Source organism: Quercus lobata, chromosome 8 (genome assembly GCF_001633185.2).
Source record: "Quercus lobata isolate SW786 chromosome 8, ValleyOak3.0 Primary Assembly, whole genome shotgun sequence".
NCBI lineage: Eukaryota > Viridiplantae > Streptophyta > Magnoliopsida > Fagales > Fagaceae > Quercus > Quercus lobata.
The window spans coordinates 34,391,754-34,409,390 of record NC_044911.1 but is presented as its reverse complement, the minus strand read 5'-3'; the positions used below and the strand labels follow the sequence as shown (position 1 = coordinate 34,409,390).

Sequence of the window (17,637 nt, the reverse complement as noted above, 5' to 3'; positions counted from 1 at the left end):
TTGGATTGAACTTATTGTTGCTGAAACTGAAAACTGAAAACTGAAATCACTGTAGCAAAATAATTTTTAAATGTGTGAATAGTACCGTGAAACCCATTTTTAATATTTTTTAGTACATAAACAATGCTATGAACAGTGCTGCTACAATGATGAACATTAATTTTTGTCCCCTCCACAGTGAACCCATGTGAGGTTACTGTTCATGCACAAAGGGAAAAAAAAGGTGGAAAACGTGTACTGAAGAAACGTGGATGCGCAGACACGCACCCCAAACACATACTATATATAGCTTTTATGTGTCAGTGTAGAAATCACGAACATATAAGTTAGCTAGCTATAAGTGGAATTCATCAAAAAAAGAAAGAAGCTATAAGTGGAATGGCACTAATCCATCTCTTCCCTTTGTCCCATTTGTGCTCCTTCACATATGACTTACCAAAATATGCCACGAAAAAATCTCTTCTTATGCACCACCACCACCACCACCAATTCCGATGCTTGGCAAGTGCACCAACTTCACATGTCCAAGATGAAAGACAATCCGCCAATTACCAGCCGAGCATTTGGAGTTACGACTTTGTGCAGTCCTTAAAGAGTGATTTTGTGGTGACTACATCTCTTTAACTCCTCTGTGTCACCTCTCCCCCCCTTCATTTCTCTTCTTTGAAAAGCAAAGAAAGTTTGTTAACTATGATTAATAATAAGAAGTTTGTTAACTGCTAATTAATAACGTACCAGACAAACCATATTTAACAGTTCAATTAAATATTTATTCACACTACTACACACAATATCCACAATTGTACACGCAATATGCACATTTTAAAATGTCAAAAAGGTGATACGCATGTTTAAACGTGGAAAGGGCTGAAACAAGTATGAAAATGTGAAATGAGTTGTGTGGGAGAATCATTATCCTTAATTAACAGTTGTATATCTTTTTTTCTTTTCTTTTTTTCCTTACAATAAGTGGTGAATAAAGGGTTGGAACCCAAATTCACCATGGGAGATATTGGGTAGTTTCTTTGAGCCACAAGGTTGTTGGCGTTTTTGTCATATTTTGCTATAACTCATGAAGTAGACAATAAGTGTATAGTGTTACACTATATTTCTCCTATAATCATGTTGTGACCATGCAGGATGAACCATATGAAGATAGGGTAAAGAAAGTGGAAGAAGATGTGAGGAGTATGATTAATAATGAAAATGCGGACTTAGTGGAAACACTTGAACTAATTGATGATGTTCAACGATTAGGTTTGGGGCACCGCTTTGAGAAGGACATAGCAAGAGCCCTTGTAAAGTTTGCATCTTCCAAAGGTTGTAACGAGAGAGTAGAGAAGAGTTTGCACGCTACTGCTCTCAGCTTTAGGCTCCTCAGACAACATGGCTATGAGGTTTCTCAAGGTATAATTAAATATCTACCTTCTGGGACATCATGGGTTCTTTTCAATATATGGTCCTCATGATTTCTAGATTTTGTGATATTAAGGTAACACAAATTTTACTGCATTATTATTATTTTTTTTTTACAAAGTAATGCAATCATCAATCATAGAAAATGTAATTGGGACATACATATATTATATTATTAAAATTTGCCCATTATATTTATTTTCATATCAATTTATAATTTTTACTACATTTTATAAAGTAAAAGTTTTAAAAAGTAATGCAATCATGAATCATAAAAAAAAAAAAAATTGGACATACATTTATTATATTGTTAAAATCCACCATCGTATTTATTATTATATTAATTAGTAATTTTTACTATGATAAAATTTGTAATATCTATAGCATTTTTCGTCTCTTGTCAACCTCATAACTTCATAATCGTATTGTATAATGTTTGTATGGAGCCCAGATGTATTCAACAGATTCAAGGACGATAGTGGCAATTTCAAGGAATTCCTTAGAAAGGATGTTAAAGGACTGCTCAGTCTATATGAAGCCTCGTATCTTGCTTTTGAAGGAGAAAATCTCTTGGATGAGGCCCTGGCATTCACAAGAATGCATCTCAAGGACCTCAAAAGGGATGTAAGTAAAAGCATCGCAGAACAAATTAGACACGCATTGGAGGTTCCATTGCACCATAGAATGCTAAGGCTGGAAGCTCGATGGTATATTGAGGCATATAGTAAGAGGGAGGATGCCAATGGTGTTCTACTTGAACTTGCCAAGTTGGATTTTAACATTGTGCAATCAGTACATCAAACTGAGCTTCAAGAAATGTCGAGGTAAGATAATTCTCAATGTATTTATATGTGATCAATTAGGCGGGCTTTTGCTAAATAGCGTTACCCAAAAAAAAAAAAAAAAAGATCTCATGTTAAGTGGGAACTAATTAATTTTGCTTCCCACATGCATTTAGGTGGTGGAAGGGTATGGGTCTAGCAAACAAGTTGAGCTTCAGTAGAGATAGACTGATGGAATGCTTCTTTTGGACCGTTGGAATGGCCTACGAACCTCAATTCAGTCATCTTCGTAAAGGGTTAACGAAAGTGACTTCTCTTATAACCGCCATTGATGATGTCTATGATGTTTACGGTACTCTGGATGAACTGGAGCTATTTACTGATGCCGTTGAAAGGTTTATACCAACCAACTCTTCAACCTTCCAATTTTTATAATAGCAAGTCATAGCTTTAATTTGAATTCTTAATGATTTTTTCAGATGGGATATCAGTGTGGTGAAAAATCTTCCCAACTGTATGAAATTGAGCTTCCTAGCTCTCTATAACACAGTTAATGAGATGGCATATGACAATCTTAAGGAGAATGAAGAAGACAGCCTTCCATACCTAACAAAAGCGGTAGATATATGTAGCCATTTAATCGTTTCTTTTAGTGAATAAATAGCATGTAGGTTTTCTTTTATAGTTAATGGGTGTTCTAGTTTATTTGATAACAAAGCCGTTAATGCAATATGTTGCAATCCTACTACAACCTTGTAGTAATTTTTTTAAAATGCTAGGATCACAAAAAGATTTAGTGCGCGTTTGGTTCAGCATTTGAAGTCCAAAAAGCGCTTTTTCAAAAAAGCTCAACCCAGTTTTGCGTTTGGTAAGCTCAAAACGCAACTTTTTTATAAAAGTTGCGTTTTGAGTATTGGGAAAAAATTAAGGGAAAACGCGGAATGACTTATGGACCCCTGAGGGTCCATAAATGAAAACGCACTCTGCGCGTTTTGTATTGTTACCATTGCAATATTGAAAATACCGAAATACCCATCACCAATAAACTTTGCCCTTTTCTCTTCTCCGCTCCTCTGTTACAGACCAACACCGGTCAAGAAAGTATCAACCAAATACAAACAGAGCACCACCCAACAATCACCGGTCTACCACCACAACCCATTTCAACATTTGATAATCCAAACACAAAATCAACAAAATCAAACCAATTTTACACAATTTTACAAAGGAACCCAATAATGAAATCATAACCAAAAAAAAAAACCGAGCTGACCCATTTCCGCCGCATGTCGTTGGCAGTGGGGAAGAGATCAAGCAACGGTGGAGAGGAAGACAGGCAGCGGTGAAGGCAGAGATCAAGCACCGATCTGACCCATTCCTCCCTTTTGGATTTTCCCTCTATCTTCGTTTGATGAGAATCAAATGGTGTGGTGTGTGTGACCTTTAAGTTTGTGTGTTTTGATGGGATAGAGGGAAAGAATCATGCAGACGAAGAGCTAAGAAAAAAAAAAAAAAAAAGAGGAAGAAGGAGAGCTCTCTGGGACGTTCTGGAACTTGGAGAAGTGATATGGAAAAAGAAAGGAAAGAAGGAAATAAAGGAAAAGAGTGGGTACGTGTGTGGACTGGAAAAAAAGAGGGAAAAAAGAAAAAAAGAAAAAAAAGAAGAAATTGCGGTAAGTGAGTGGAGGAGAAAAAAAATGAAAAAGAAGGAAATATTATCACAATATGTTCACAATAAATATTAAGTAGTAGGTTATTATTAGCTAACACTTGTGAGAAAAAATAATTTTTTTAGAAAGAGAAAAAAATAATTTTAATAGTACGTTCAAATTAAAATTAGTATCAATTTTTATCACAATATTTTTACAATACTTTTACAATAAATCTTAAGTGGTAGATTATTATTAGCTAATATTGGTAAGAAAAAAATAATTTTTTTAGAAAGAGAAAAATTGATTTAAGTATGATGAAGTAATTGATTTAAGTATGAAACAAACTCACATTAAAAAAAAAAGTATGAAATAAATTCCCTTATATATACATTGTCCTTTTTGGTCATTTATCCCTCAAAAAGCCACTTTTATAAGTGCTAGCCAAACACTCAACTTTTTCATTATGCACTTTTTAACAGTTTTTACCAAACACTCAGCTTTTTGAAACTCCACTTTTTCATTATGCACTTTTACAAAACTCCACTTTTTCATTATGCACTTTTTCAAAAAACTGAACCAAACTCACCCTTTACAATTTTTGTCACAATTCTCAACTTTTATATGGTCTTAGAGCATCCACAGTAGATGTGTCAAATGTGCCAAATGTTTGCATTTGGCACATTTGACATACCAAATACTAAAAAACCCCCTTTATGAGATATTCCAAATCTCATAATTTTTGCAACATGTGAACAATACTGTTCCATTTTGGAACGGTACGGACAATAATGCTAAAAAAAAAAAAATTATTCATTTTTAATATATATATATATATATATTTATATATATATTGAAACCTCAGTAGTTGTACAAGGACACATGTTAATAATTGCTCTATGTTAACACATGAATAGCAAGTGGAGGAATCTAATGCATGTATCTTGTATGTTTTACTTTAGTGGGCTGATATGTTAAAAGCTTTCCTACAAGAAGCAAAGTGGAGTTACAACAAAGATGTGCCGGCATTCAGGGACTATCTTGACAATGCATGGGTATCAGTATCTGGGGTTGTCATACTAGTTCATACTTATTTTTTATTGAACCAAACTGTCGCAAAGCAAGCACTTGGGGACTTAGAAAAATACCACGATCTCTTACGTTGGCCATCCATGATTTTTCGACTCTCCAATGATTTGAGTACTTCCGCGGTATTAATTCTATTTTTCTTTTCCCACCCCCATGTTGTTCTTTTTTGTGCTAAACTGGATTTTAAAATCTATATCATAGTTGGTAAGATTACTTTACATTAATATATTTTGTCGCTTGTTTGAAAAACAGGCAGAGTTAGAGACAGGTAAAACTGCAAATGCAATCCATTGCTACATGCGTGAAACTAGTCTTTCAGAGAAACGTGCTTGCAAAGACATCAGAAATATGGTTGAGAGAACTTGGAAAAAGATAAATGAAGAGCGAGTAGCTGATTCTTCATTTGGAGAACCGTTTGTGGAAATAGCAATCAACCTTGCTCGGATTGCCCAATGCACATACCAGTACGGAGATGGGCATGGGGCCCCAGATGAGAGAGCGAAGAACCGAGTATTATCATTGATGATAGAACCTGTTTCACCAATTTAGAGATAAAATATGGGATTTTTTTAGAAAATAACTATAAAATCTAAACAATATCATTAGTTAGCCAACGTTTCAAACTATTTTGGTTTCTAACAATTCGAGTTTATTGGAGTCGATTTGTGGGTTGTAAAATCGAGTTTAGAATACTCGATTTTCCTTTTTTGCAGTGACTGACGTGGGAAATGGGCGTACAGAAATCGAGTTAAATAAACTCGATTTCCATGCTTACAAACCGAGTCCAACAAACTCGGTTTTTACACATAGAAATCGAGTTAAATAAACTCGATTTCTATGCATACAAACCGAGTTCAATACACTCGGTTTTTACACATAGAAATCGAGTCCATTGGACTCGATTTCTGTGTTTAAAAAACAAGTCTATTAGACTCGGTTTGTATGTATAAAAACCGAGTCTAAGACTTGGTTTCTCTACACAGAAATCAAGTCCGTTGGACTTGATTTCTATTCTTTTGCCACACGTGTCTCTCAACAAAACTCAAAAAAAAACTCTCATTCAAAACAGTCTCAAAAAAACTCAGTCCTCCCCACACTTACAGTACTCTCAAAAAAAACTCTTTAGTTCAAAAAACTCTCTCATTCCCTCCCACACTCACAGTGCATCACTCAAAAAACTCTGTCTCTCTCTCTCTCTCTCTCACTCTCAGTCCTCTTCAGCTCCGTCCTTCTCCGTCGCCGTTCCGTCGCACTCATCCCTCTCTTCAGCTCCGTCGCCGTTCCGTCGCACTCATCCCTCTCTTCAGCTCCGTCGCCGTTCCATCGCATTGATTCCCTCTCTTCAGCTCCGTCGCCGTCGGCCCTCCATCTCGCTCCGGTCTCTCACTTCCCGTCGCCGTCTGGTTTTCACAAACAATTTCCATTTAGGTACGTTTCTATTACTTCACCGATTTCTTATTTTCCAACTTTTTAATGTCAAGTATTGGGCTTTCCCTCTGTTTGGCAGCCGAGAAACTGCAGGAAAGCAAAAGAAAATTAGTAAGAAAAGTTTGAGTCTTATGTTAAAGAATTTTTTTTTTTTGGAGTTTTTATCTCAGCGAAAGCATTGGTTGAGTGGTGAGTTTTGGTTTTTGTTGTGTACCAAAATAATGAATAGCCTTGGATCATGTTTCTACTACGATCTATCATCAAATTAATATGGGGTTTCATTATGTTGATTTGTCATGTGTTAGAAACGGTTCATGCTTGAGAAAATTATCTGTGTATTCTTGTATAAAGTATGAGTACTATATGTTTGAAGAAATGTTTAAATGAATAGAATCTATTTTATTATGACTTGTACCTCAGAGCATGATTTAAGTATTTGTATATGTGTGTACTTTGCGATTCCTTTATTATGTTTTTATATGGTGGTTGAAGTAATTTGCCTGATAGAGGTGCTGAATGCTGATATTGTCATCCTAAACATTCAAACTGGTTGGCATCTTCTAAGATGGATGTTGGCTCCAAGTATAGCATAATATGTTGTTAAGTTTAAACGTCTTGTAAAATGGAAAATTGGGTTGGAAACATTAGATAGTGTTATGAATGTAGACGTGTTAGATGTTTAATTGGTGTCATGTAGTTACCTTGTGCATCAATTTATTATACTGTTTATAATAGTATTGTTTTGGCTGCTTTGTGCTTTTTGTATGTAGTCTTTTTTTCAATAAAATTATTCTTATAAAAAAAAGGCTCTCCTAAATATTACAATATGAAATTCATCATATATATTAAAATGTCTATCTAGAAATTTATTTTCCTTTCTTCCTTCTTTATATAAGCATAGAAATGATGTTCATCCATATATATACATATTTGAGGTGCTAATTGCATTTTATACCTTGCAGGAATAGGCTTGAAAAGGCTTCACAACATAAGCTTTTAGAGAAGGTAGTTGCATAGTGATATTGCAGGTAATGATTCTACTATGTTGCTGCATTTCAAATCTTGGCTGCCATGTTTGCTTTGTTACCTTTGTTCATTTGCTTTACTATATACATTGCTGTTATTGAAGATTTTTTATTTATTTATTTATTTATTTTTTGTCCTGGTATTTAAATTTTGCATTATATTGTCTTATTTTTAACATCTGGTTCTTCACTTCTTCTGCATAGTTTTCACATGAATCTACACAGGCAATGCTGCAATGTTGAAATGATTTTATGATTTCTTACATTATGTTTGGTAGGATGAAGTGTAGAAATGAGATTTTTCGTACCTACTTGTGTTGGGGTGGTAGGGTAAAGGCTTTGTTCACCATTGTACCCTGGTTTGGATGTTTTGTTGTGAGTTCAGACAATCAATTTTAGAAAGTCTTTTCAGAACTCACCCCACAAACTCCTCCCCCCTTTTTAATTTTTTCAGATCTTTTATGTAGCACGTAACTGTAGGGTCCATTTGGTAGGAGGGAAAATAGTAGGGCCAACTATGTGGGTAGCCCAAATTAATCAACGCGGATATGATTTTCCTTCATTCTTTTTGTCACCTTTTGTAAAACTTCATTGTAGCCCAAATTAATTTTATGAGTAAAGAGGACCATCTGCTTGTTGTCAAAATAAACTGAATCATTTTCTTGTTCATCACTTTCCTTGCCAATTTAACATGTGATTATATTACTCTTGACTCCCTAAACTTCGTGCAGTATGGCTGCTGTTCCTGCTCAGCTCCCTGATGAGTTTGGTCCTGGGCCCGCTGACGATTCGGTGTTAAGGTTTATAAAAACACATCGAGCGTGCGCTGTTTGGGAAGGCAAGGTAAAAATTAAAACCGACCACCTGCTGAATATTCTCATCTTATCCTTCTACATTATGTTGATTTTTTTTTTCTTCCCATTTCTGAAATTTTAAGTGTCAATGGTATTACTAACTTTCAATGCATGGTCATGCGCATTAGTTGGGTTAAGTTAGATTGGTTGACTGTTAGTGTGGGTGTACATGAACAAAGCAATCCTAGGTTCATAAGAGTTATTTTTGTTTGAAGCAATGTGACCTGTGATAATTTTATTGTTGCTTGGCAAGAAGTTGTTCAGGTTGTGGTTGTTGCAGTAATTTTTATTGTTATTATTGAGAACACTAGCCTTTGCCTCTAGTTTCTTTTACTTTCCTCTATTTAGGTTGTTTATTTTCCATATCATGTCAAACGGATATGATCCTTAGGTTCCAAAAGCAAAACATAGAAGTTTATATTTAGGAATCCATTTGGAATTACAACTTGTGTAACAAACCTAGCTTAATGAATCATATTGAAGACAAGCTTTTGTCATAAATCAAATAAAATCCTTAAGGACCCTTTTCACTTGAGTTTCTTACTTGCATTAAAATACTTAGTTAAGTAAATTCAAGGGTTGGACAACAACAGAGCTTAAGGGAAAACAAACACAAATCAGCAACTATGACAACGAAATACAACCAAATTCCAAGATAGTTACTTAAAGCTTCTTAAATTAATGAAATAGCTTTAAGAAGCCTTTTGACTTTTCCTGGTTTAGAGGCAGCAATAGGCTGGTCGCATGGGAAGCCTTTCATTACTAGACAAATGTATAAAATGCATTGCATCCTTTTATTTTTCTCCCGTTGTTGCTTTTTTTTCTTTTTTTTTTCTTTTTTTTTTCTTTTTGGGGTTGATATTTTAAGCTCCCTTCATAACTGCTTTATTTTTGTTTTTTGGGATCAATAACTACAATCATATATACAAAGGTTATGGCATATTGCATCTCATCACCATAGTTCTATCATGTGCAGGATCCAGGGCCACTGAAATGCCGCGGTCGTAATGACGAGTTCCGAAAACGACGCCGGATAGTGGTGGATGATCGTATCGTCGACATTGTGAAGAGAGTTGGATTAGAGGGGCTGTATAGGACCCCAGGTAGAGAGATTGATCATAACCTGATCACGGCCTTCGTTGAGCGATGGCGGCCTGAAACCCACACCTTCCACCTGCCACATGGTGAGACAACGATCACATTACAAGATGTGGAGGTTCTTTTCGGGATTCCAATCGATGGTGAGGCAATTGTTGGAACAACTGACTTGAAATGGAAAGATGAATGTCAGAGTCTGCTTGGGATTGCTACTACTGGCACCACGCTTCAAGGACAAAGGATCCAAATAAAGAAGCTACTAGAAAAAATTGACGAAGGGTTGCCCGATGATGCAACAGAGGTGGTTGTGCATCAATATGCACGGTGTTATATCCTAGCACTCCTGGCAGACACAATTTTCGCCGACAAGTCTGGTGATAGGGTGCATACAATGTGGTTGCAGATGCTGAGGAACCTACGGAATCCACCTCAGTACAGTTGGGGGAGCGCTTGCCTTGCATGGCTGTACAGAGAGTTATGCAGGGCAACCGACAGAGGTGCTAGTCAGATTGGTGGGGCTTTGTTGCTAGTTCAGTATTGGGCATGGGTTAGATTCCCTTTTTTGTGCCCAAGGATGGACCTCCCACCAGATGGTGCATATGGCCCACCATTTGCACCTTCTCCATTGTCTATTAAGTAAGTCTCTTCCTTGACCGATTTTCTCTATTGGAAATATATCCATAATTTTAAACACATTGTTAGACATAGAAAATAAAATTTTAACCTTGATATTCTTCTAATTGTGACTCATTAATAGGATTTTTATTTATGTTTTTTATATATCGTTTGACAACCACGGAGGTCATATGTTATGATTGATGTATAATATAAGTCTTATTAATTTTTAGCTCCACCACTAATCATATGTTTAGATAATCATTTATTAGTATAATCTTAGTGGTATGTACTGTTAAATTTACGATTGCCCATCATTGAAATGAGTTTTTTACTTCATATTCTCAATTCCAAGTATTGACTCCCTCTTTCGCAATTGTAGGACTGTGTGGGTTGTGAACACCTTGAATAGCCCCGCCGAAATCTGTCTGGTCCGGTACCGTCAGCTTTTAGATTGTATGCATCCAAAGCAGGTACCAACATTGTGTTTATTCTATTGTTTATGACTATTGTATTTATAAATGTAAAAGAGCTCATAGATATGGAACATTGCATAATGTGCTGCCCTTTGATTTGACTATTTTAGGTGGTGTGGCAACCATATGAAACTGAATTAGCCCACCTGCCTGCGTTTTGTGTCGCCGGAAGGGATGTATGGACGGCGAGGGTACCACTTGTATGTTTCTGGCTAGTAGAGAAACATACACCGGACCGTGTTGTTCGTCAGTTCGGGATGGTACAAGAACCCCCCCTATATGTTGATACTGACGAAGCCCTTCATGCCATAGACTTGAGGGGGAAGATGGAGGTGAATTGGAGGGACAGACATTATGGCCATATCCGAGTATGGAATACTCGAGCACGATCTCTATGTCCTGGAGCACGACTAGAGGGTGATATGTCGCCTGCTCATCCATACTTCGATTGGTACGATAGGGTGACTTGGAGGTTCGTCGACCACACTTCGGCTTCACTTATTATTATGGTAATTGCTTTGACCTTTCTTTTCAATTTTTGTTGCGTATCAGGAACTTCAGTATGATGTACTAATTGTATTTATTTACTTTCAGGTTGCCAGTCACAAGAAGTTGTTGAGACTTTATACAGTAGGCAGTCTTGAGTACAACCATATTTCAGCTGTACTTAAGACAGTGGAACGCCTTCACCGTATAACTGCTCGACTTCCGTTGGAAAATATCGATGGGGCAAATCCAGAAGCGCCAGAAGATACTGGACGACCAAGCACGAGCTCAACTCGTGCCAGCCATAGCCATGGTCAGCGTGCTGCATCCCATCAGGTTGTCAGTAGGGCAGATCTCCCTCCACCCCCACGTGCGTCTCCTGCCCCAGAGTTCCCTCCACCTCCACATGCATCTCCTTCCCCAGAGATCCCTCCACATACTGCTCATGTAGTTTCTAACCTAGATATCTCTCTACCCACTACTCATGCATCTTTTCACCCCGAGATCCCTTCACACACCTCACATACATTTTTTGATCCTGCTCATCTTTCATTTACTCCACCATCCTTTGATCTCGGCCCTGATTTCAATCAAACCCCTCCTGTCATGCACACGCAATCCCCATCGTACAACATTCGTCATATAGACCATGTACCGCCCCATAGTCACTCCATGTCATTCATGCCCACTCCTAGACTGCATATAGATCCCATGAGTACGGGCACTCACATTTCATTTGCTACACCATCCTCCCCCGCAGTTGTTGGGAGTCAAGCAAAACAACCAGCTGTGCATGTTGAGAATGAGCAGGTTGTTGGGTTACAGTCACCCCTACCAGGTCGACCTAAACGTACAATAAAAGCACCTCCTTGTGGGACTGGTGGTCACAAAGCAGGACACAACACTGGCCCCACGGTATGACAAGTCATTTAATGTAATAAATATTGAGTAACTACTGTTATGGTTGGTTTTGGAATTCATGTAATCCATTGTTTGGTTGTAACTCCATTTTTGCAGCAACGTGAGGAGCCTCACGAAGGAGATGCAGTACCCCCTCCCCCACATACCAGACACTATACGAGACAGCATAAGCGTAAAATGCATTAGGATTAGCATCCCATAGAGGTTCTCTCTCTCTCTCTCTCTCTCGCTCTCTGAAATCACTATTTTTTTATTTATTTAATTCTTTTAATGCTTTCAAAACATTCCTGATTATTTGATGTGGGTTTATCTTAAAAACCCTTTTCTTTTTAATAATATTTCAAAGTCTTTGATTTTTGTAAATTTTACATTGAAATACTAATGCCTGGTTGGAAAGTTTATCCAACTCTCTACTTTTGAATTTGCTTTGTGCTTTGTGTTTACGAGATATGTGTTGATGCTAGATTTCAGTGGATATGTTTCTTGGTTTTCTTTAAGTGATTTTGTTCTTTGATGTTTAATGTGTTTTTTGGTGGGTTAAAACATTAGGCAAATTGTTGTCAGTTTTTTTTTATTTTTTATATTTAAAATTGCTGGATGTTGAAACTTTGTTGGTATGAATGTATGTAGGGATGGATGGTACTGGTTTGGGACTTGTTCTGCACCATAAAGCTCTTGGGAAGTAAGTCATATTACATGTTATAGCTTGAGGGGGCCATTGCTCCCCCAAGATTTTCTAAATGCTTTAAATTTTCCTTTACATTTGAGGATAAAGTTTAATTATGTATACAAGTGGCTCCCCCAAAAATGCACTTACTTTTCTTTTCTTATATTATATATATAGATACACACAATTCTGTCCCTAATTAGCCCTCCCACCCAATAGCTAAACGCCTAGTTCCACTGCTGAAAATAGAGACTTACAGCTGGAGGTTGAAAGGTTGGACGTCCTCTGAGCATTAATCTCACTGGTTGGGTGGCATCAGCAGGTGGAATCTTTAAGATTTGGAATCTTTTATTTTTGGGTTTAGGGTTGAGGGAGAGAGAGGGAGATACATTGGTGCAGAAAACATGAATGTGGTCCATACAAATGGACCAAACTACCTTCCCTTGATCATGGACAGGGGTTTTGTTGGTGTATTGCAAGATTGGTAATGAAACCTTCTTCCTACCATTTTTCTTTCAGTATAAATGATACATCTTGGTATTCTTGCTTAACCTGAAATCTCAACTAAATGTTATTCTATTGCTCCAGTCTTTCATATACATGCAAGGATAGTATATCAGGTTATTTAGTTTAGTCAGTGAACCCTGGAGATAAATTGATCCAAGTTACATGTTTGCTGTCCCCTTCCAGATATCTTTTCAATTGGCTGTCTTGTTCCAGGAACTTTTATTTAAAAATTTATTTGGTGGGTCATCTTAAATAGACAGCCAGAGCTTTCCTTTTTGGAACTTCATTTTTATTTTTATAAGTAATATATCCTAACTATTTTGGTAATACTAATTCAGTTCATTGACAAGCATTGAAGATTATCTCCTTATAATATCTATGATTTACTCTTGGTTACAACAGATGTTATATTCTCGAGTTCCAATATTATGTTACCTTTGTAATTAATTAACCAAATCAATGATTTTTAAGATTGTGGCCAGTATATGTTCATAAAAGTTTGATTTCCTCCAGTGATTGCTGATGAAAATGAATTATTATTCATTTCTTTTGCATCTATGTAAGCCCCATTATTGCCATTGCTTGTTATTCATTGATCCCCTAGCCATGATTTTGTTCTGTGTTGATAGACTCAATCCTTCATTGGCAATTGCTAATAAATATCTGCAACTTTTTTGTGTTTATTTTCAGTGTGTTGGAGATGACATAGAGGACTTAGAGTATACTCCAAAACCGGAATTTGAAGGGTATTTTAAAGTGACAAATGTGAGAAATGAGGTAATGATACACAAATCTTTATATGTATGTATAGATGCATGTATTTAGTTAGGTATACATTTATATTGCATGTGTATGTGTTTGTGTTCCAGCACGTGTGTTTATTGTTTGTCCATATAATATGCATGTGCATTTATATCAATTAGGTTTCCTAGACTGCTTTAGGATGCTTATGCAGGATAATTTTTGTTAAGTGATCTGATTGTTCTTGCAGGTAGAGCTTCTTAGACAGTGGTTTGCCCATATGCGAGAGGTGAAGCCTGGTATTTATGTCACGTACAATGGTGATTTTTTTGACTGGCCGTTCCTGGAAAGCAGAGCAGCCTATCATGGGTTAAAAATGAGTGAGGTGCCTTGTTTATTTCTGTTAGTTGAATGACTAGAATATCAGCTTAGACTTTTACCTTCTTTTTATTACAGAGAAGGCTAGAACATAAATATCATTAGTTGCATGCATAAATTTACCCTGTATCATGATCAATGGCTATGAATATGTTGTTATAGTTAGTCAGTGATCTACTGCTGGCTAATGGCTTGTGGCTTGTAGCAAAAGACTTCTGAAATCATTTTGACTTGCAGTGAGTACATAGATTGACTTGCTTTTATTTTCTTCTTTCACTGGTGTTCTGTCCATATTGATGCATAAGCTTCCTTTTTCGGTCCCTTTTCAGGTGTTGCTATATGATGCAAGCAGGAAACTTATAGATAGCAGGTTTCTGAATAAAGGTGAAGCTATAAGATCTGGTGAATCAATAGCATTTGATGCTCATTTGATTGACATTGGAGAACCTGAAGGAAACTATAAATCTCCAGCAGATTTGATTCATTTGAATATTCAAGGGAAAGATGGAAATATCATTAAAAAATCAGGATTAATGCATGGGCAACAGGATTGTCATAAAGACAGAAAATCCATTGTAAAGGGTTAGTGTAATTGTTTGTTATCAACTTGATACTCTTCTAATTGTTTATTATCTGTTTTAAAAACCTTTTAATTTATTTATCAAAAAAAAAAAAAACTCGATACTCTTCTAAATAAAAGTCATCTCCTGGAATAAATAAAATATGTAAAGAATAAAAGTCACAGAAAGCAACATTATAAACTTTAAAAAGGTGTCTTTTCTTTTTTATCATTTGTTTCTTTTTGGTGGCACGTTAACTTTGTTTACATAATACAAGTTTTCTTATATCTTCCCATCCTACATAATATAAAGTTTTAGAAGGTAAAAAAATGGCAAATGTCCTGCCACCAGGCCCAAGGCTAGATGTATGATTTCTAATGCAACTAATGTTGGCCAACTTCTGTTTCTGCCTTTCACTTCTTAAATAGCCATTAGTTACGTTATACACTCAACAGAATTGAGGATTGGTCTGTGTCTCCTACCATAGAATGGCATCAGTCCTAGAGACACTCAGTTCATCTGTCATGTCAAACTTTGGTCTGCTTTAAAGATAATTAAATAGTCTAATAAACTTCATTTCTGATCTCAACTCATTGCTGCATTAAATCTATCTGCCAGTGATTCATGGTTTCCATTTGTGCAGCCCATAAAATCTTGTCTTTCCTCCAAAAACCTACGGTTTGGGGAAGCAATGTTGTAGGCAATATGGACGACTGCAAAATTGAACCAGCTTCCACTACTAAGGGAGCATGGGAGAAATAGTGAGAGCATCTTTGCAATGTCATGAATCAAATCAAAATGCAGGTGCATGGGAGAGAATCAAGTAAAAATATAGGCATTGGGAATTCCCCTAATCTGTCTTTGGAAGGCAAGTTTTAATATAATAGGTGCATGGGAGAGAATCAAGTAAAAATATAGGCATTGGGAATTCCCCTAATCTGTCTTTGGAAGGCAAGTTTTAATATAATATTTTGCAGCAATATCTAGTTGTAGTGGCAGTGAATTGTCCAAGGATGCTGCTGTGGGGGACTGTTATGCCCACGTGATGTTGCTGCTGTGGGGGGGAGCTGATGCAGTGGGATGGGAGGGGTGACACAGGGAACTGATGGAACTGAAACGTGGCAGTGAGAGACACAAAGAAATCGAGTCCAAAGGACTCGGTTTCTAAGCTTAAAAAACGAGTTTATTAAACTTGTTTTCAAAGCCTTGAAACCAACTTCATTGAACTCGGTTTTCAAGCCTGGAAATCGAGTTCAATACTGTCGGTTTCCAAGCCTGGAAACCGAGTTCATTAAACTCGTTTTCTAGGCTTGAAAACCGACAGCCTTCAACTCGATTTCTGGTAAATGATAAAATATAAAAACCCAGAAATCGACTCTGCTTAACTCGAATTGCTAGAATCCAAAATAGTTTAAAACGTTTCCTAACTAATGATATTGTTTGGGTTTTGTTGTTATTTTCTAAAAAATCCCTAAAATATGTGTGGCCTATGTCTGAGCTTAAGATAAAAATTGTAATCTTATCGATCGGCCCAAGTCAATAGTGGCTACGAAATGGGTGCTAGAGGGTGCGGTGGATGGGGTGTGGGGTCTAATATTTGTTCTTTATGTTGAGAAGTTAAATAAATAAGGACAAGAGTATCTGGGGTTCATACTTCAAATTGATTAAGTTTGATTATTGCCAAGTGCTAAGCAATGTGGCCTACGCAACAAATGGAAAAGACATTTAAACTACTAGATTGATGAATGTGGCCTAGATTGATGAATGCTAAGGATTTAGTTTCCATTTAGTCTCACATAATTTAAAATCTCATGCTGGGATAATGGTATTAATTTGTAATTTAATAATAAAAAATCCTGAATGATGGGATAATGGTATCTAGCTCTTTGTATCTAATTTTTTTTTTCCTAGTAGGTATTTATACTTGAAATGAAAATTCTAGAAACTAAGAACTAAATAAAATAAAAAAAATCCTGTACAGGATATTTTTTATGTACAGGATACTTATGTAGGCACAGGATTTTTTTTTTTTTTTTTTAATGTACAGGAATTTTTTTAGCTTCTAGAATTTTCATTTCAAGTATAAATACCTATTAGTGTAAAGCCTTTATGTATAACAGAAATTCAGTCTTCTCTGCAGCAAAAGAAACTGAACTCAATCCATTGTGTTGTAACGCACCAGCCCTTAAAATAAAAAATTAAATTAAAAAAAAAAAAAACAAAAAAAAAACAAAATTTTTATGGAGCCAGACGTGACCCCCACCTATCCCCATAATTCCTCACCACTCCTTTTCACTCAAAATATGTCACTCTCTCCCTCTTGGGCCCTTGGCCGGCCATCTCACTTCTCTTTTCTTTTCTGTTTTTTTTCTCGCTCAAATACTCTTCTTACTCCCTCGTACACTACCACCGGTGCCACTCCATACCACCATTTTCACTATCATTTTTCCAGTAAGATCACCAAAAAATCCTCAAGAATCTCTAAACTACTTCACATATTTTATTTGAGATAAAAGTTTTTAATATTTTTGGTGGGTTTTACACTTTTGCTTTATCTTATTTTAATTTAAGTTTTGATAATGATATTCATGTGATTTATGAGCTTTGGAAGTGATATTTATGTGTTTCTATGTATAGGTTTTGTATTGATGGAATTATTTGATGAGTGGTTTTATAGTTTTTACAATGGTGGATATCTAAGCGGTGAAGATTTGAGAGTTTTGACTTTTTAATGTAAAATAATGGTGAATATAATTTTTATTGATTACTAGTCGCTAACTCGGGGGTTGCGTGTGATAATATTTTTAAGGTGGTTTCATTAAATTTATTTTTTTACAATTTGGCCTCATTTAATAAATAGTAATGCATTTCATAATTACATTTTCATTTATTATAGGGACAATCACAAATGTAATATATATAATTTATGTTGTATCAAAATGAAA

General features: G+C 36.1%; 2 protein-coding genes across 2 annotated transcripts; both read left to right on the top strand.

Moving 5' to 3' along the window:
- The first annotated feature begins 378 nt into the window (after positions 1-378).
- LOC115956777 (tricyclene synthase EBOS, chloroplastic-like) lies at positions 379-16,481 on the top strand. Its single transcript, XM_031075074.1, has 8 exons — positions 379-606; positions 1,140-1,407; positions 1,868-2,240; positions 2,375-2,593; positions 2,678-2,816; positions 4,810-5,058; positions 5,189-5,492; positions 16,169-16,481. The coding sequence occupies exons 1-7, from the start codon at positions 379-381 to the stop codon at positions 5,483-5,485; spliced, it is 1,773 nt and encodes a 590-aa protein (XP_030930934.1). The 3' UTR covers positions 5,486-5,492; positions 16,169-16,481.
- Positions 6,291-12,043, top strand: LOC115958056 (serine/threonine-protein phosphatase 7 long form homolog). The gene is made up of 8 exons (XM_031076419.1): positions 6,291-6,364; positions 7,327-7,392; positions 8,121-8,232; positions 9,220-9,977; positions 10,339-10,429; positions 10,543-10,941; positions 11,027-11,833; positions 11,936-12,043. The coding sequence occupies exons 3-8, from the start codon at positions 8,122-8,124 to the stop codon at positions 12,023-12,025; spliced, it is 2,256 nt and encodes a 751-aa protein (XP_030932279.1). The 5' UTR covers positions 6,291-6,364; positions 7,327-7,392; position 8,121; the 3' UTR covers positions 12,026-12,043.
- Positions 16,482-17,637: the final 1,156 nt, after the last annotated feature.